This window comes from Mesoplodon mirus (assembly GCF_964341445.2).
Source record: "Mesoplodon mirus genome assembly, chromosome: 11".
NCBI lineage: Eukaryota > Metazoa > Chordata > Mammalia > Artiodactyla > Ziphiidae > Mesoplodon > Mesoplodon mirus.
In genome coordinates this window covers 20,759,551-20,780,457 of record NC_138987.1, presented here as the reverse complement: position 1 = coordinate 20,780,457, position 20,907 = coordinate 20,759,551, and the positions used below count along the sequence as shown (strand labels likewise).

Sequence of the window (20,907 nt, the reverse complement as noted above, 5' to 3'; positions counted from 1 at the left end):
CTCTCACTGCTGTGGCCTCTCCCGTTGCGGAGCACAGGCTCCGGACGCGCAGGCTCAACGGCCATGGCTCACGGGCCCAGCCGCTCCACGGCACGCGGGATCCTCCCGGACCGGGGCACGAACCCACGTCCCCCGCATCGGCAGGCAGACTCTCAACCACTGCGCCACCAGGGAAGCCCTAAATATATTTTTATTGGAGTGTAATTGCTTTACAATGTTGTGTTAGTTTCTACTGTACAACAAAGTAAATCAGCTGTATGTATACATATATCCCCATATCGCGTTCCTCTTGAGCGTTCCTCACACCCTCCCTATTCCACCCCTCTAGGTGGTCACAAAGCACCGAGCTGATCTCCCTGTGTGATGCGGCTGCTTCCCACTATCTATTTTACATTTGGTAGTGTTTATATGTCACTGCTACTCTCTCACTTTGTCCCAGCTTACCCTTCCCCCTCCCCGTGTCCTCGAGTCCATTCTCTAGTAGGTCTGCATCTTTATTCCCATCTTGCCCCTAGGTTCTTCAGGACCTTTTTTTTTTTTTAGATTCCATATACACGTGTTAGCATACGATATTTGTTTTTCTCTTTCTGACTTACTTCACTCTGTATGACAGACTCTAGGTCCATCCACCTCACTACAAATAACTTAATTTTGTTCCTTTTTATGGCTGAGTAACAGTCCATTGTATATATGTGCCACATCTTCTTTATCCATTCATCTGCTGATGGACACTTAGGTTGCTTCCATGACCTGGCTATTGTAAATAGAGCTGCAATGAACACCGTGGACATGACTCATTTTGAATTATGGTTTTCTCAGGGTATATGCCCAGTAGTGGGATTGCTGGGTTGCATGGTAGTTCTATTTTTAGTTTTTTAAGGAACCTCCATACTGTTCTCCACAGTGGCTGTATCAATTTCCATTCCCACCAACAGTGCAAGAGGGTTCCCTTTTCTCCACATCCTCTCCAGCATTTATCATTTGTAGATTTTTTGATGATGGCCATTCTGACCAGTGTGAGGTGATACCTCATTGTGGTTTTGATTTGCATTTTTCTAATAATTAGTGATGTTGAGCATCTTTTCATGTGACTTTTGGCCATTTGTATGTCTTCTTTGGAGAAAACTCTATTTAGGTCTTCTGCCCATTTTTGGATCGGGTTGTTTGTTTTTTTGATACTGAGCTGCATGAGCTGCTTGTAAATTTTGGAGATTAATCCTTTGTCAGTTGCTTCATTTGCAAATATTTTCTCCCATTCTGAGGGTTGTCTTTTCGTCTTGTTTATGGCTTCCTTTGCTGTGCAAAAGCTTTTAAGTTTCATTAGGTCCCATTTGTTTATTTTTTATTTTATTTCCATTACACTAGGAGGTGGGTCAAGAAGGATCTTGCTGTGATTTATGTCATAGAATGTTCTGCCTATGACATCTAGGTTGTTTCCATGTCCTGGCTATTGTAAATAGAGCTGCAGTGAACATTGGGGTGCATGACTCTTCTTGAATTATGGTTTTCTTTCGTCCTCCTTAGCAGAACAGGTAACTAAGCCACAGTGGACAATTTTGCCCCTACCCCAGCTTCTGGGATTCCAAAACCTTCAGCATCCTCTCGTTGCTGGATTATTTTATATGTCTCTCAAATATACCAGGAGTGGTTTTAAAACAAAGTTTTTTAATTCAAGAGAAAATTACAAGAAACTTAAAAGCATAGTTGCCTTTTTATACGTTAATTTTTGTGAAATGCTTAAAATGTACCTCGTAATACTATGTGCAATCGTGTTTTTCACATTTCAGGATCTTCCCTTGCTAATGGGATAAAAGGGAAATAGACGTTTTGAAATGTTTTTATATCGCAGTTTTGAACTATTTGACCCCCTCAAAAATGAGAACCATTTGAGAAGTACAAGAGGAAAGTAATCCACACTAATGTTTGGAGATTTGAAAGGAAATTTACTTACTTCTGAATATGAATTGTCTTATTCTGTAACATTTTTAAACACTAATTCGAGCATTTGGTGTGTGGTTTTTTTTGCCGCCTTTAGGTTCCGATCCCCTGCTACTTGATTGCTTTGGTTGTTGGAGCTTTAGAAAGCAGGTGAGCCTTTGAACACATTTTGAAGTTTATGAAAAGATTAAACCTTAGGTGTCTTGAACCTCTGTCAGGATTAATTGGTAGATCATTTTTGTATTTCTCAAGATATCAAGCCAACAGCTCTAGAAACATTCAAATCTAATCATGAAATGTTAAGTAACAAATTAATTTTAAATTTAAAAAATCTTTACCACTCACCCCTTAGACTTTCCAAGTATTATAGAATGAGCATGGTCTTACCTACCTTTATAGATCTGGAATCTAGGTTTGAACAAGTCACTTCTCATAACCTCCATTTCCTCATCCTCAAAATTATAATATCCCCTTTCCTACTTCATTGGGTGGTTATGTGCAACAAATGAGATAAATTATTTTAAAGCACTTGGAAACCTATAAATATTACAGAAATATAAGATATTTCGTTATAATTTTACCAGCAGCTAGAGTGCCCTTCTTTCTTAATTTCTTGTTTGTTCTTATTTCTAAACAACTGAAAATTAAGAATGGCTATAGTAATCACATTCTTTAAATTGCCAGGGATGTGGACACAGTGGACAAATCAGGCAAATATAGATTCCAGTTCCAGCTGTAGCAGTTCAGTATCTACATCCTTGGGCAACTCACCTCTCTGAGTTTAACCTTCTTCGCCTAAAAACTAGAAATAATCATGTTTACTTCAAGGGATTTTTGTGAGGATTAACAGCCTAACATATGTAAAGGTCCTGGCCTATAGGAGGCACTCACTAAATGATAATTATAATAATTGTCACAGCAGCTGACAGTTATCAGGTCTCATTAGGTACCAACTCCAAGGCATTATGCCCTTGAATCCTCACAACTCCGTGGAATGGATACAATTACTCTTTCTCATTTTACCAATAAAGAAACTGATGTTCGGTGAGTTTAAATAACTGGCTCAGAGTCACACAGCTAGGAAATGTCAGAGCCAGGACCCATCCTAGACCATCTGACTTTAGAGCCCATGCGGCATAGAACTCTGCTGTCTGGAGTGGCAGCTACTAACCACATGAGGCTTGAGATGCGCTGGAAGTATAAAATACACACTGGATTTCTAAAGACTTCATATGAAAAAGAAGAATGCAAAATATTTCATTAATAATCTTTCCTGCTGATTACATGTCAAAATGATACTATTTTGGATCTATTGGTTTAAACAAAATATATGATTAAAATTAATTTCATCTGCTTCACTTTGCCTTTTTTTAAAAATGTGGCTACTGGACAATTTATAATTACACACGTGGCTCACATTTGTGGCTCTCATTCATTTATATTGGCTGGCACTGGTTACCATTGCTACTCACTGTGGTCTACAAACCAATAGCTTTGGCATCACCTGGGAGCTGGTTAGAAATGAAAGTCCTTGGGTCCTACCCCAGACCTACTGAATCAAAATTTGTATTTGAACAACCTCCCCAGATAGTCTGTATGCACACTGAAGTTTGAGAGGCCCTGCCCTAGAATCCACTGCCTCTCTGGGCCAGGATATCAAGGCAAAGACTTATTGTTTGGGGTTTGGCATTGCATAACAGTTTTAAGATGAAATTTACATGAAAAAAATATTTTTGAGTTCTAGTCCTCTATAAGTGATATATAGTTCTGTTTGTTTCTTCTTTTTTTTATTGTGGTTAAAAAAAACCCCACAAAATGTACTGTCTCAACCAGTTTTCAATGTATAGTTCAGCAGTCACTAGTGTTAAGTATATTCATGCTGTAATGAAACAGATCTCCAGAACTTTTTCGTCTTGGAAAACTGAAACTCTGTACCCTTTAAACAACTCCCATTTCCACCTCCCTCCAGTCCCTGGTAACCATTGTTCTATTTTCTGTTTCTCTGAGCTTGACTACTTTATATACCTCGTAAGTGGAATTGTAGAGTACTTGTTCTTCTGTACCTGCCTTATTTCACTTAGCATAATGTCCCTAAGTTTCCTCCATGTTACAGCATGTGACAGGATTTCCGCCTCTCTCTGTTTGTTTCTTCTTATTTAAAAGTGTTCAACCTTTACGTGCATAACAGAGTCTACATCCACCCCCTTCTGGAATAATCTCCTACTGAGCCGTGACTGGGTTTCTATAGTTGTAAGATTGAGGGAAGAAACTAGATCCCTAAAGGTCTTACCAGAGCCAGTAAGCTAACCTTCGGGGGCACTTCACGTCAAGTTCTCACGTGGCCCAGACTGCACCCCCTTATAGACATGCAGACTTATTGCCGCATTCACAACAGGAGGTTTGTACCTCAGAGAAGCCGTTTAGCCTCACCTCCTCCTCATAAGCACGTAGTACATCACACTGCTTCTGTAAGGATTTGTGTACAACAGTTTAAATCGTTCCTAGAACCAGGTGAGTCATTTGCGTTGAATTTCATTTTTATTAAGCTTTTCCATTTTGCAGGCAGATTGGCCCAAGGACATTGGTATGGTCTGAGAAAGAGCAGGTGGAAAAGTCTGCTTACGAATTTTCTGAGGTTCGTCATAAAGTTCCCCTTTTTAATAACTGTGGTAGGTGGTAGATTGAAGATTTTGAGTATGAAATGCAGTGCTTTTAAGTAATGTGGTAAAAGGGTCTAATAGCATATCTTACTTTAGGTGTTTGCGGTTGATGCATTTTGGGGTATCATTTTCATTTAAAATAAGCATCATTAACTCATAGCCTTCACAGAAAGCAATGTACACTTTTAAGAAATTTATTATGGCAATGATTAAGACATACAAATATATATACATTAATTTTCCAGACTGAATCTATGCTTAAAATTGCAGAAGATCTGGGAGGCCCATATATTTGGGGGCAGTATGACCTATTGGTCCTGCCGCCATCCTTCCCTTATGGCGGCATGGAGCATCCTTGCCTCACTTTTGTAACTCCTACTCTGCTGGTAAGTGTAAATCTTTCTTCATTTGAAGTTGACTTTTCCTCAAACATAAACCTAGATATGAAGAACCTTAGACTCCTAATAATAAAAAGACTTTTTAAAATAATAAAAGTCTGCTATTTATGTGGGCCTAGCCGCTCCGCGGCATGTGGGATCCTCCTGGACCAGGGCACGAACCCGTGTCCCCTGCATCGGAAGGCGGACTCTCAACCACTGCACCACCAGGGAAGCCCTAACCCTTGTTTCTTATTTGACTGCTTATTGTGGTTATTATCATCACCTCAACTTTCTAAAGAAAATAATTTGGCCATTTGGGAGAAAAGAACATAGTGTTCAAGGTGCTTTGGGATGCTGGGGGAGGAGGGCAGTGTAACAACAGTCTATTGATGAATTGTGTGTCCAAAGAAACTACACCATTTACACTTGGCATATAGGTACTGGTTAAAAAACAAAACTCAGTTTACCATAACTAGGAACGAATTAGCCCACAGTATATAGCTGTATTTTATATGCCTTTGTTCACTACTTTAAACCCTTCCTAGAACCAAGGGAGTAATGGATTAGCAACTAAATAAGTAAAACGCACTATAGGACACTACAGACTTTTCTTAAATATACTGCAGGTAATAAGAAGAGAATGAAGGTACCTAAGAATGCATAAGAGTGGATATAAAAAAATAGAAGAGGAGGGCTTCCCTGGTGGCGCAGTGGTTGAGAGTCCGCCTACCGATTCAGGGGACACAGGTGCGTGCCCTGGTCTGGGAAGATCCCACATGCCGCGGAGCGGCTGGGCCCGTGAGCCATGGCCGCTGAGCCTGTGCGTCCGGAGCCTGTGCTCCACAACTGGAGAGCCCACAACAGTGAGAGGCCCGCGTACCGCAAAAACAAAACAAAACAAAAAAATAGAAGAGGAGAAATGTTTCCTGCAAGTTAATTAGAGACAGGTATACTGGCTCCTGTGGTATTGGAAAAATTCCCAAGATTTGGGAGAGAAAGAATAATGCTATGTTTTAATCCTGCATTTAAAAAAATTTCTTCAGTACATGTTGCTTTTGAACTCTTTGGAGTGCCACAGCAGAAATACAGTGGACCATAAATGGTGGAATACTATGTCTTGACATAGGCAGTCTTTTAGATATAGTCTGTAATTTGATTTCTGAAATATTAAGGTAATTTTCTTCTTTTTTAGGCAGGTGACAAGTCACTCTCCAACGTAAGTTAAGATTTATTATCATGGTCTTATCCTCAAGAAGTATTAAGTCAAGTGATTTTAAAATATCCATTGTGTCATTATATTGAAGACATGATTATAAAAGATAACTTGGGGATTCTAGTTGCAAGACATTACTACATAATCAGTAGGAGTTAACAGATTTAAGAACATTTTATGGTTTGATCTCTTCATATGTTTATGAAATATTTTTTAATGGAGTGATGTATCCATTTATTATTTTCTAAATAATATTTTGTTTCTAATTTTGTAAACTATACTATACTTTTTTTATCTTTGGCTAAATTGTGATTTTTTTTTTTTTGAACTGAATAATTCCTTGAATATCTCAGCTAATGTTAAAAAAACTTGAACAATGTGGAAAAAAATAAATTGAACAACGTGCAACTGGAAGAACTAGAATGCTTACATAATGAGTTATTTTAGGTTAAGATAATCAATTTCACCATTAATCAATTCTACTATTTCCTTTAGGTTATTGCACATGAAATATCTCATAGTTGGACAGGAAATCTAGTGACCAACAAGACTTGGGATCACTTTTGGTAAGATTTATTATTACTATTTCTTTATTGGTTCTTGTTATTGATCTCTTTCCCTGCCTTCCACCACCTTGAATTGTTTTGTGTGTATACCTTTGTTATCATCTCTTTGGTAGACAGGGATTTTTTTAAAATTCTGTAATACTTATCACAATGTCAGGCAGAAAAGAGGTTTTCAGTTGATGCTGTTTAGTTCCTGGTATGGTCACATTTTAATACATGGACACATAAAACCAGAGCCCTGGCTTCATTTCCCCTGCTTCCATCTTCTGGGCTGGGCTTCCCATTGTTCTAAACTGAATGCAAGGAAGCCATGCAGAGCAGTCTGCTTAGACTTGAGTATTCATACTTTACAATTGCTTTGCTCTGTAGAAACACCAAAAAGAAAATATCTTGTTGATTGCAGTGCCTTTTCCTCTCAGCTGTGTCAGTGTTTTTATTTTTCAATTATTTTCAGGTTAAATGAAGGACATACTGTATACTTGGAACGCCACATTTGTGGACGGTTGTTTGGTGAAAAGTTCAGACATTTTCATGCTCTGGGAGGATGGGGAGAACTCCAGAATTCGGTAAATGAGTCATACTTTTAAAAGCATTCATCCCAAGTTGTGTAGGTGTTCAAAAATTCAGTTTGTAAAGCAGCTTTACTAAGTAGCAGTAAGAAAGTCATTTTTACCAGTGTGGGAAATCAAGCAGATACTGGTATGATGTTCTGTTGTTAGCTGTTAGTCATTATCTTGTGTAAGGTCATGTTCATGACCAGTAGGACCTCACTGGGGCTTTGCAATAATATAGTTGGTTACTCTGTTTGAATTTTATTTGGTGTATTTATGTCATTTTTAAATGCTCTCTCCTGAGAGCTGAAGTTGCTAACCAGGCATTAAAACATTTTTCTAGTCTTTTATTGAGCAAGAAATATCACAGAACCTTGCGCTAGTAGGCATTCCATTAATAGACTTCCAGAAATGTGTACTAACATATCCTACAGTTTCCAGTCTCTAGTTTAAGTTCTAAATTCCCCTAAAATTATACCACTGAGTGTAGTAACACTTCTTACTAGCTTGTGTACATGGTGGTAACCAGACTTCATATTTGAACATTCCTCTAATTTTGCGTCTCACAGATAAAGACTTTTGGAGAGACACATCCTTTCACCAAACTTGTGGTTGATCTGACGAACGTAGACCCTGATGTGGCTTATTCTTCAGTTCCCTATGAGAAGGGCTTTGCTTTACTCTTTTACCTTGAACAGCTTCTTGGAGGACCAGGCAAGCAGTTGGCATTTTCTGATTTTTTTATTTTGAGGGTAATAGAAAGAATTTTTAACTGTTGCTTTTGCTCCATTTTATTCTTCCAGTTCATTTTTTATGTAGCTAAGAAATCTGTATTGTTTTCTAATGTTACCTCTCTACTTAAAACCTTGACTAACCTCTGCCTTCTAAATTATGCTGCTTGACTTATAAAAAGCTCGTCAGTATTTTAAAAATTAGGAAACTAGTATGTGCTCATTGAAAAAAATTTTGTGTGGTACAGAAATTTGTAAGAGTCATAAGTGAGAGTCCTTCAGTTTGGTGTGTATGGCTCCAGATCTTTTTCAAAGTGTAAGTGAACATAAAGACATATATAGATATATATACATATAATTAATTACAGAAAATGGATCATACTATATATTTCTTCTACATTTATTTTTTAATTCAATAATATTTTACATATATCCTTCCATGTCAGAACTTACAAATCTATCTTGTGCTTTTTAATGCCATCACAGTATTTCATTATATATGTGTGCTGAGTTTACGTAACCTTCCCCATTGATGGACATTTAAAAGTACTCTCTTTAGTCAATGGACTTTGGATGCCCTCCATCATCTGGATCCATTCTGTCTGTCCAATCTTATTTTCCTCTTTTCAAGTTATACAAAGATCATTGGTTTTGGAACTTGTGTTGTGTATTCCTTTTTTGTGTCTTGTGTCATCCCCTTACCTCTAATTAGGATTTCTCTTCTGCCTTCCAACAAATTACGTATGTTCTTCAATGTACAACTTAAGTCCTACCTCTGTTTTTGAACATTCTTTTACTCTTAAAGTCCTCATTGGTCTCCCTATTTTCTGAATGTTCTCTGTTCTCCATGGTTTGGTACAACGCAAGGCACCAAAAAATGTGTTAACTAATTACCTTTCTACTAATTGACTTCTTTTTTCTTTTCTCCTTTTTAAAAAACTCTTAGAGGTTTTCCTAGGATTCTTAAAGGCTTATGTTGAGAAATTTTGCTACAAGAGCATAACCACTGATGACTGGAAGGATTTCCTGTATTCCCACTTTAAGGATAAGGTTGGATTCTAAAACCTTTCTTATTGTGCATGCTCAATATATCTTTATTTAATGGCTATGTGTTAGGTTGATTTGAATTACTTAATAGTAGAATTAGTTTAGAATTTAAGATTCAATCTTTCATTCAGTGTTTTCCTGTTTAAAATGTGATCTCAACAGTATGAACTAATTGTAGAATTTTCCTATTTCAGAGCAATCTACAGGGGTATGTTTCAGAAATTTGTGTGTGTACTTAATTTTCCTATTTTAATTATTTAAAAGAACATTACTGATTACCATAAATTTATTTTAGAAAAGAGACATAGAAATTATCTTGACATGTCAGTGTAGACAAAATTATAGATTTGAGGTCCTAAAAGTCAGTTTTAGATTTTTTTTTCAAGAGAAAAGATTGTTCTGTAGCAAACTGGGTGTTCCTTCTGTTCTCAGGTTGATATTCTAAATCAAGTTGATTGGAACGCCTGGCTGTACTCTCCTGGACTGCCCCCTGTGAAGCCCAAGTCAGTACTTACCTACTAATGCTTTTCCTTCTCATTCTCCTAAATCCTAGAGCTCCTCAAAATATCTGAAAGGGTTTTATGCCTTCCTTAAGCTACTACTAGTTTGTGATGAGAGTTGAGCTCATAGGAGTTAGAACCTTAACCCTGAGGTCAAAAAAGTCATTTCCATGATATTATAAATATAAAATAGTACAGTTCATTGCAGGTAATTATTGAGTGCCTCCTTTCTGCACAAGGATGGTGAGAGATACAGAAAAGAAAAAGATATTGCCCTTTCCTTGAAAACGTTTGCGGTAAGAAAAATAACATAGAAGCATCATGTTCCTCATTACAATAGTGTCGTAAGTTACCACTCTCACTTCCAGAGGAGGCACCTGAGGCCTAGCTAGGGTAATGTGTCTTGCTGAATGCTGCACAGCAAGTCATGAGAATTGAGATTCAAATCCTCATCGTCGTAAACGCTCCATTACACTGTCTTTTAAACTAAACACCTTCCTCAAATCAGGGACCTGAACCCTGGTCTTCCAAGAATCATATTAGGAGATGCTAACTACTCCATGTTGCAGCCAGGAACTTGCTGTCCCCTCCACCCTGAGTACTCTTTACCCACTAATTCCAATCGCAACTCAAGAACCACTTCTTGGGCTTCCCTGGTGGCGCAGTGGTAGAGAGTCCGCCTGCCGATGCAGGGGACACGGGTTCGTGCCCTGGTCTGGGAAGATCCCACATGCCGCGGAGCGGCTGCCCCGTGAGCCGCGGCCGCTGAGCTTGCGCATCCGGAGCCTGTGCTCCGCAGCGGGAGAGGCCACAACAGTGAGAGGCCCGCGTACCGCCAAAAAAAAAAAAAAAAAGAACCACTTCCTCTCGAAAGCATTCCTTGACCTCTCTAACTAGGTCAAGTCTCCCGTTTTGGGTTTCTTGGTGCTGTGTGTCGCCTCTTCACAGCTCCACAGTCGTAATCTTAGATTTGTGTGAGTGAGTATTAAGTCTTTCTCCTTCACTATGTTGAAGCACCGTGAGAACAGGGCTCATACCTGATTCACTCATTACTTTTCTTAGGACCCTGCCCTAAGTAAGGGTTGCTTCCCCTCCCTGGGCTAATCCTTATTTAATTTTTTTCATTACAATGAGAAGGAAGTTTCAGGCACCAAGAAACAGACCAGCCAAAGGTCTTTTTTTTTACTCTCCTGGTGTTCCTTATGAAATCAGTGCTAAGTCATGTTCTAATTGAAGGTAATGAACTGCCTGCACAGTCAAGGACCTCTGGTCCCACTTGGTCTTGAGGGCAAACAAAAGGGCTTGCCTACTGTCCACAGCCTACTTCATGAAGATAAACTGGAAGCTGATTCAAACAAGGTCACTGCTTTGACCCCTTTATTATCTCCCCCAGGGCACAGACTCTCTGAAAGCAAGTTCAGTGGTCACTTCTAATCAAAACTTATCTCATTTAGGCCCTGCAGGGCAGGTACCCCTCTGTTCTCTAACAGTAGCATTTCACAGCAAGTAAGCACGACTTATGGACAAAGAGGGATGTTTTACAAGAATTTTGCACACATTACATGGTCTCTTCCATTGCTGCAAAATGTATGATTTGTTTTCCAAGTTGAGAACACATAAACCTTAGCACAGCTTGCTTTGCTTAATGGTCAGAGTTCGTGAATTCTGCTTTCTTCTGAAAAGAGAGGATCAAAATCACATGATTTCGGAGTCTCCCAAGGGTGTCACTGTTATTTCCCCATTGTCTAGAACAGTGCCTGTCACATAGCAGTTGCTCGCAGATCTGTTGGATGTTTAGATGGTTGGAACGACAGAAAGGAAAGGCCACGAGAGCAAGGACTTGGTGGTGTTTACCATGTTGTCCTGAGTGCCTGGAACTGTTCCTACCATCCGGGAAACAATACGTTCAACTCAGCCCCAGCCCCTTCAGCATACACTGCAGAAGCATGTGACGGTCTCTGCTGAGGTGTTTTGGCATTCTCTCCAAAGAATAATCCAGGGTTTCATTAATTTGGCATCCAGTTGGATTTCTGTGTTCTTAGAGGATACCAGTAATCTTTAAGTCAAGTAGAAGATTTCCTATTTCCATCACTCTGGAGTTGTTTATCTTTATTTTCAAAGAATTTTGAAATTTAAGTATGTTCTGTAACTTCAAAATGGCATTGATGCAAAAGCATGTGCCTTTTTCTAAAATGTAATCTCTAATATTCTGAATCTTTGCAGTTATGATATGACTCTGACAAATGCTTGTATTGCCTTAAGTCAAAGATGGATTACTGTGAGTAGTAATGTATGATTTTTGACTCCTTTTTGAATTGTACAAATGTGTCTCTACTTAATGAAGTGGGGGAGTGGTGCTTTACTTATGAAGTCATGTATTTGGAGTTACTATTCCTAAGTCAAGTTTATCCAAAATGATATTATACCAGCCGTCAATGTGTAAAGTTAAGTTTGAGGGGGAAAACAAATGGATGTTGATGGTATTAGTTCTGATTTTTCTTGCTCTTAAAAGGCAAAGGGGTGGGGGAATATAGGCCTCTTAGAGGAGAGTAAGTGATTTTTAGGAAAGATGAATGGGCTCTTAGAAGAATAGATAGGGAGGTATGATAGTTTGCACCAAAGTTTGTCTGGGTGTGGAGAATAAGAGAGAGGAGGTAGAAAGCTCCAGGTATTGGGAGACCCACGAAAGGTCAGAGGAAGGAAGAGAAACCAAATCAGGAGTAAGGCAAATCGGGAAAATGGAACAAGAAACCATGGCAAAAGATACCCTAATTTTAAATAAAATATAAACATCTTTTTGGAGATTCTCATAACATCATAACAAAGTTAGAGCATTACTGACTTTTTAGATCTAAGTTCAAGATTTTTTTGTAAGCAAATATAAAATCTAACAACTTCTGATCAGAGCAGTAGGCTGGTTGTACACATATGTACCTCCTCTGTCAATGCTTTGCCCTCCCCATCCCATCCTTCTCTCTACTCACCTTGCCCTACCATGTGACCATGACCATGAATTTTGGTTTATCATTCCCCTGATCTTTGTTTTTACCACTAATAAGTATATCCTCAATAGGTAGTTTAAATTTGCATGTTTTTGAGCAGAGAATGAGATCTGTAAGTTCTAATATTTAGGTGAGGTTCTAAAGAGGGAGGAAGTTCGGATATTACTGGTGTTTTGAAGGGGCAGGAAGATGTAAAATAATGATTCTTTACAAGGATGTATATGCATACATTAAATTTTCTGGAAGGATATACATATTAATATAGGTTCCTGAGGAGTGGGACTTGGAGACAGGAAGCAAAAGCAAAGGAATTTTTCATTTGGTCCTATTTGATTTTTTTTTTAACCTTTGCATATATTTCTTTTAAAGTTAAAAGAAACCCTAGTTTAAAACTATTTTAAAAGATTTAAAAAATACTTATTTTGATAAGCTTTTTTTAATGTTCCTCAATCATTTCCTCAAAGATAATTCACAATGAATCCTAAATTGAGAAGTACAGACCCACTTTTTTTTTCCTTAAATGATTTCCAAGATTAAGTGGGGAAAACAGAATGTGTGAAGATGAAGGGAAAGATCTGTTTGTGGCCTTACGAGTTCATTAGTGTGATATTTAAAAGCATATGTAATTTGATTATTTACCCAAATTTTCAAATTGGCCTATAAATAGTTGACATGCTTTTTGTAGCATTTCTTTGCTTTGGAAATCTACATATCGTGAATTGTACAGACGTTGTCAAAAGTTTCCTCCACTGTTACTATTAATAGTCTAATTTTTCTTAAGTAATACAGATTTAGGAGTCATATCAGCTCTTTAAGTTATAGTTACACCATCTCAGAATGATTAAAATAGCTAATGTTCAAATTTATTTTTTATAATCTTATGCATCCTTGTATTTCTCTTTCTTAACTTTTACTTTTATGTCAGATAAACCAATACATATTATTGAATCGTACACGAACGGCAGTAATCAGGCAACATTTATTTCAGGGCAGAGAAGATGATTTAAATTCATTCAGCTCAGCAGACCTAAAAGACTTCTCTTCTCATCAGGTGAATGAATTTTTAGCACAGATGCTCCAGAAAGTAAGTACTAGCTCAAAATATTAGAAATTAAAATGGGCATAAAGGCACAGCATTTATGGTTGAACCCCACTTGGAAAAGATATCCATGTGGAAGCTAACAGAAAAAAATGGTTTGGTAAAATCCATTCGTTTACTTAAAAACATTTGTTGAATGCCTGCTATGTTTAGTATTGTGCTGAATATAAAAATACCTAAGAAAGAAATATGCCGGGTCCTCAAAAAGTTTATAATCTAGTAGGAAAGGTTGCAAGAGCAAAATTTAGCAATAAAAGGAGGGATTTTAGGTGTCATTTGAGAAAAAAGCGAAGAAGGACTCCCTCCCAGCTGGGGTGATCAGGAAGGATTTCGGAGGAGAGGGGCTTGATTCGAGAAGAGCAGAGTCAGCAGGGAGACCGAAGGAGCAGCAAGTGATGGAGCGCAGCAGGAGGAGGAAGTCGTGGCCCTGGGAAAGAGGTTAATGAAGAGAACGCTAGAAACGCTGCTGGGATCTGATGTGCTGAGTCTTGAATGCCAAGCTAAGAATGTTAGATTTGATTCCAGGCAGTCGCAGAGGATTTAACTTTTTTTTTTTTTTTTTTTTTGCGGTACACGGGCCTATCACTGTTGTGGCCTCTCCCGTTGCGGAGCACAGGCTCCGGACGCACAGGCTCAGCGGCCATGGCTCACGGGCCCAGCAGCTCCGCGGCATGTGGGATCTTCCCAGACCGGGGCACGAACCCGCGTCCCCTGCATCGGCAGGCGGACTCTCAACCACTGCGCCACCAGGGAAGCCCCAGGATTTAACATTTTTAACAAGAGAGTCATCTGATGAAATGGTGGATTATGAAGACCATTCCGCTGGTGTTGGGGAGGCTGGATTGACATGAGGAACGCTGGGGGTGTAGTTGGGAGACTCAGAGGAGTACAGGACAGGCAGGAGGGAGCTGGCGGGAAGGGAAAGAGCAGGACAGTGAGGGGGAGAACACACAGGATGGAGCATGGGGTTTGGGGACTGACTGGAGTGGGGGTTAACAGGAAGGAGTCCAGGCAGATTTGAAGGTTTCAAAGCCAGGTGACTAAAAGAATATGCGAAGCTGAGAGGAGATGCTGTATGTTGAGAGGGAGATAGTGATGGGGTCTTTACTATTACGTGACAGGGAGCTCTTAGGTCTAAAGACCTTGAGAGGGATGGAAGAAGACTTTGAACAGAATTTCCTATGGAACTGATGCAAAATGAGGAACAGGCATTTAAAGCAACGGGAGTCTTAGAGAACCCATTAGTGCATGAAGCCATCACCGCGGTTTCACACATTTCTGTAGCCCCGCCTGCCGTGTGGCCTGGAGCCACGAAGAGAAAAAGCATGATGCGCTGACTGGCGAGCAGGCACAGCAAACATGGGAGAGTAACGAGGTGACCTAGGAGGTGACCTTAACCAGCTGGCCTACCCGGCTGGACTTGGGGATTGGTTCAAACGAAACAATCTGGGAAGGGTCCAGCAGTCAGTGAGAGCCGAGTGTGGGGGAGCGTTCTGTAAGACGGGAAGCGGCTGGAGCGGGAGGTTTCCATCTACCTCGGGATTCCTCCGCCTGCATCCCGCGGGCACCGCCGACGCTCCGCCTGCCCAAACTGAGCGCTGCTTTCTCTCCTTCACCCAAGCTTGTGCTCCCTTTAGCGCAGGTTAACCTGGGCACGGGAGTTTATGAACCCCCTGAAACTGTACATACAACTTGGTGTTTATACGGTAAATGTATCCCACCCGCCTCAGGAAAGGGTCCGTATTAGTCATCAGATTCTGAAAAGGGTCTGTAATATAAAAGTTTAAAAACTGCTGTTTTGGGGCTTCCCTGGTGGCACAGTGGTTGAGGGTCCGCCTGCTGAAGCAGGGGACGCGGGTTCGTGCCCCGGTCCGGGAAGATCCCACATGCCGCGGAGCGGCTGGGCCCATGAGCCATGGCCGCTGAGCCTGCGCGTCCGGAGCCTGTGCTCCGCAACGGGAGAGGCCACAGCAGTGAGAGGTCCGCGTACAGCCAAAAAAAAAACACAAACAAACAAACTGCTATTTTGTAGGGGTATAGATCATTCAAAAGGGATTTCGGAGGAAACATACAAAGATAAAGCTGGGGGAATCAGTGAGGAAAAAAATTAACTGTGATTGAATCTGGAGAACAGAACAAATTTAAGATATTTAAGGTATAAGGAAGAACTTGAAAGACTCTGGAGAGGTTTGGAAAGTTAGTGTTTACATATACCAGGAAGTCTGAAGAGAGTACTTCCCATTTACCTCTCCATGTACCTCGCAAATTAAATTATCCCTTGGCTCCTAGTAGAATATCCTTATTCAGAATAAATTTGCACAAAATTTATTTTAGTGTGCATTTGTTTCTTTTATTTTTATCTAACTTATTTCTATTTTATAAAATATTGAGGATTTTAATCTGGCTAAGAATTTCTCTCCAGCTCCTTTCTTCCAAGGAATCCTGTTGAAATGATACATTATACTTCTTTATTTTGCTCTAGGCACCTCTTCCATTGGGGCACATAAAGCGAATGCAAGAGGTGTACAACTTCAATGCCATTAACAATTCTGAAATACGATTCAGGTACATCATTTTAACTTGTCTCTGTGGAAGAAAGTGGAAAACTAGTTTGAAAAGTGGAGAAAGGGAAAGCAGCGTATGAGACATACATGAGTCTTGAAAAATCCTTTCAAATTTACTGCATCTATATACATAATTATAATGGTCTTTAAGGAATAGTTGCAATATCTGTAAGATGATAGTACTAATTTTTTTGTTAGAATTTATTCTAAGCTTCTTTTGCCTTTAAAAAATTAGAATTAAGGATTCATTGGTAAATAGGCATTCTTCCCATTGGACTCTGAAATGGGAATAGTTAGAGATCTTTGATTCTGTTCATCTTTTTTAATTCAAATTTGTAGCGTGAGCTTAAATCAAAGTTTTATTCCTTCTGAAATTGCGTATGTAAGGTCTATGAGCACCTACATAATCCAAACCTTTTAAAACATATGATCTTTTTCAAGAATAAACTCTTCTTCTTTGTCTTCTCCAATGATTGAATGGTATGTATAAGGATTTGAGATTCTCAGAATAAAGACATAATATAAAGTGGTGTACAGTGTAACTATAATGGGATTATTCATCATTACAAAAGTAATTTTCAGATATACCTGTCATATCCTGCTTCTTCCTCCTAATTTCCTACCCCATACCCCCTAAAAACCCTCCTTTTAGATGGTTACGACTCTGCATTCAATCGAAATGGGAGGAAGCAATTCCTTTGGCTCTAAAAATGGTGACTGAACAAGGAAGAATGAAGTTTACACGACCCTTATTCAAGTAAGAACCAAGTCTCACTATGCTTTGACTTTATATAAGGAATGGGGAAGAAAAATCTTAAACAGATGTTTTTGATGTTGCTAAAATACTTTGAAAAATGCAATCTAAGAATTAATACTTCTAAATATTTAAAATTTGAGATGATTTCATTAGTTTTTTAGAAGGATTATATATGGATTACCTATTATGGGCCAAATAGGGTTAGACCCTGGTGAAAAGGAAATAAATCGAAGATAATCTTATATACACAAAAAGATCTTTAAAAGCAAGTAGAAGATAATTGATGAGTAGGGAAGGACAAGAAAAAAGTGTCTGAAGTTAAATGCAAGAAGGATCAAACAGGTAAAGCCAAACCTTTTTGATTCAAATGTTGCAATAAGGTAGACTAGGTTGCTTGACATATAATAAAGGAATGCTTGGTAAAAGTGAAAAAAGTTGTATCTTGGCAACAAGATACAATTTAAGAATACCTCAGTGAAGTTGTTTTGACTATGAATTTGTCAGGAATTCTGAAAAAAATATAACCAAGACATAAATATCCATTATTAATCTGTTTGCTTTGCAAGTATAATAAAATTTGCCAAAATAAGTCATTATCCACCTTTCTTTTTTTTTTTTTTTTTAATAAATGCAGGGACCTTGCTGCCTTTGACAAATCCCACGATCAAGCCATCCGTACCTACCAAGAGCACAAGGCGTGTATGCACCCTGTGACTGCCATGCTTGTGGGGAAAGATTTAAAAGTGGATTAAGGACCTGTCCATTGCTGATTTCAGACATTTCTCTTTTTAAAATTGAATTCATAAAGAAATATAAAATTTCAGCTCACACTGTAACTAAAAATGCCTTTTTAGTTTTGGCTTCTTATTGTTTGGTCAGTGATTTTTTTTTTTCATAAATAAAGCTGATCTATCTCCCCTCCCACCCCTGGTGGCATGTTCTTTGTAAAGTGAATTTTAGCAAAGTTTAACCTTTTGATTTATAAATGTTGATTTTTTCATTAATTTCATATTCATTTTCTCCCACTATGGTCACAAGATATGTCAACATGTTATTTACCTCTTACTTTAAGCTCTTTAATTTGCATCTGTTGCACACCAAACATTCAACATAATTAGGATTTTGCTTTTTAAATAACCTTAAAGATAAATACTTGGTTAGATTTGCTCATCACCCAGCTGGTGGACATAGGATGAATTCCCTTTTACCAAAATGTATAAACTAGCGGGAGCACTCTGCTTCTCATACCTGGATCCACCTGCTGTCCTGTTTTCCTGACTGTTAGGGTCAGATGGCCAACCTGAATACCACTGCTTCTCCCCTCAGTTATACCTGACAGTCTATTCAACCAGCCTCATCTCCTTAGTGGTCAGCAAACTTTCTCCATCCATAAACAGCATACAGCACAGAGAAAGAAAGAGTTAAAAATAACAACAACTTTATCCAAGTGAGAGAGTAACAAAGAACCCCTATGAGTGTAATTCAGTGCCCCAGGGTGCCTCAGCACACAGTTTGGGAACCACTGTTGTATTAGTTAGGATTCTTTGCTTGTAAGTGACAGCAACCCCAATGACTAGAAGTCGGAAAGGGAAAAGGAGGATTACACTAAGGATACAGGGTAGGGGGAGGTTGCCAGAATCTGAGGACAGACAGATGGGAACTGACACCAGGACAGCAGAGACATCAATACTCTTATTTCCCATTTCTTTCTTTCTTTTTTTTTTTTTGCGGTATGCAGGCCTCTCACTGTTGTGGCCTCTCCCGTTGGGGAGCACAGGCTCCGGACGCTCAGGCTCAGTGGCCATGGCTCACGGGCCCAGCCGCTCCGCAGCATGTGGGATCTTCCCAGACCGGGGCACGAATCCGTGTCCCCTGCATCGGCAGGAGGACTCCCAACCACTGCGCCACCAGGGAAGCCTTTATCCCCCATTTCTGTCTCTCTGGTCTACACTGTATAGTCTGGCTCCCCCAGCTTTACTGTTGCCAATAGTTCTTACCACATGGAGAGACTGTCTCAATTCCAAACTCCCAAAGGTGAGACTCTGACCTAGCTTTCGTCCACCCCTGGCCAAATAAACTCTAGCAAAGAAAAATAGTGTCTTAGAGCATAAATGTGGGTGGGGGCATATCATTGTTAAATACCCTCCAGAAGTGCTAATGTAGTATTTAAAAAAAAAAAAAAAAGTCGGGCTTCCCTGGTGGCGCAGTGGTTGAGAGTCCGCCTGCCGATGCAGGGGACACGGGTTCGTGCCCCAGTCCGGGAAGATCCCACATGCCGCGGAGCGGCTGGGCCCGTGAGCCATGGCCGCTGAGCCTGCGCGTGTGGAGCCTGTGCTCCACAACGGGAGAGGCCACAACAATGAGTGGCCCGCGTACCGCAAAAAAAAAAAAAAGTCTTAAATAGGAGCAAACACTCTGGCCCTTCCTGTAATCCTGACTTCTCCCCTGTTCTCACACTCCCAAATGGTTCTCTCCTTTCAGACATGTTTCTACACTGCAATGTGCTTCTATTTCTCAGGCTCTGCTCTCACTTGTCTCCACGCCAGGAATATCAGAGGAGAGAGTTCAGCTCAAATCCCTGGTATATAATCACAGTCGAAGTGATTAGACTTTAGCAAATCCATGGACCCAGATGATGCTTTTGGAGGCTTCCCCCCCCAATAAGTGTACCCCATACTCTAAGCTAATGTCATTTTTCAGCTACACTGATTAGTGATACTGAAAGTGAATTGGAGCAAGGGATGCTTGAGGGTGGTCTTGAAGGATGCTATGAAGGAGGAAGAAGGCACTAAAGACAAATGTTTGTAGGGATTCACCTGGGGTCCACGCAGTAGAGTCTACACTTACTTCAGCTAATGAGCATATGTTGAATGTCTTTGTACCAAGCTGGATATACACATAATTTCTGGGTGAACAAAAATAAGTAACTTCTACATAATGCTAAAGAAGTAAAGCAACCCAGAGAGGGCCACTTACCCCAACTGAAGCGTTTAGGGAATGCTTCCTGGAGAAGAGAAGGCCTAAACTGAGTCTTATGGAATAAGAAATATCTAGCCAAGCAAAGAAATTTGGAAGTGTGTTCCATCTGGATGAAGAAAGAATAACATAAGGTATTGACTTATGGGTTTTCTGTGTCATGAATTTGGACAGAGCCAGTGGAAATAGCTTGTCTCTGCTCCACGGTGTCTAGGGCCAGAGCTGGGAATCCTCAAACAGCTGGGCATGACTCAACTTGCTGGGAGCTGGTATGATCAGGTGGCTTCTTCCCTCACGTGTCTGATGTCTGGCCTGGGATTACTCAGAAACTGGGCTCCGCTGGGGCCAGCAACTGGCGTGCCCAAGTAGTTTGGGTTTTCTCATAGCACAGGGGATAGTTGGACTTCTTATTCATCTTCTTTATACATCTGCATTCATCACCAGAGAGTAAGCACCATGAAGGTGGAGGATGTATCTTATTTGTTTCATTCCCGGCACCTAGCATAGTGCTTGGTATGTAACAGTCATTCAAGAATTATGTGTAGGATGAGGTAATGGAGGAGGACAGAAACTTAAGGCGCTTCACATCTAAGGGCCTCAGTTTTCTGAGACGTAGTTGGTAAGGACTTCCTCTGAGAATTAGAGGAGGTAGCTATTGAGAAGGTCCTTGAGGACGGGGTGGGGGGGACTGTTTGGGGAACTCTCTAAGGGGGAGGGGCATTAGGAGGCAGGGCCACCATGTACCCATCACAAGACTTTTTTTTTTTCACGCTTAAAACTTTTGAATGAAGATAGTTCACAATAAGTTTCAGAGTCCTAGCATAGAAGACTCTTGAATATTTGGCCCCTGCCTATCTCCCCATTTTTTTTTTTTCCCACAAGACTTTCTGTAGCAGAGCCTGCCTCTCCGGGTGAACACACAT

At 39.9% G+C, this 20,907-nt stretch overlaps 1 protein-coding gene across 1 annotated transcript in view; it reads left to right on the top strand.

Annotated features, from left to right (window-relative positions):
- Positions 1-17,932, top strand: part of LTA4H (leukotriene A4 hydrolase) — a 30,109-nt gene extending 12,177 nt beyond the window's left edge. The window contains exons 6-19 of the mRNA XM_082635356.1: positions 2,036-2,088; positions 4,501-4,573; positions 4,844-4,984; positions 6,171-6,194; positions 6,687-6,757; positions 7,212-7,323; positions 7,878-8,022; positions 8,986-9,089; positions 9,519-9,589; positions 11,810-11,864; positions 13,577-13,672; positions 16,170-16,252; positions 16,904-17,008; positions 17,643-17,932. Of these exons, the coding sequence (XP_082491482.1) occupies positions 2,036-2,088; positions 4,501-4,573; positions 4,844-4,984; positions 6,171-6,194; positions 6,687-6,757; positions 7,212-7,323; positions 7,878-8,022; positions 8,986-9,089; positions 9,519-9,589; positions 11,810-11,864; positions 13,577-13,672; positions 16,170-16,252; positions 16,904-17,008; positions 17,643-17,760 (1,251 nt within the window). The 3' untranslated portion in view covers positions 17,761-17,932. The remainder of the gene's footprint in view (positions 1-2,035; positions 2,089-4,500; positions 4,574-4,843; positions 4,985-6,170; positions 6,195-6,686; positions 6,758-7,211; positions 7,324-7,877; positions 8,023-8,985; positions 9,090-9,518; positions 9,590-11,809; positions 11,865-13,576; positions 13,673-16,169; positions 16,253-16,903; positions 17,009-17,642) is intronic.
- The last annotated feature ends 2,975 nt before the right edge of the window (positions 17,933-20,907 follow it).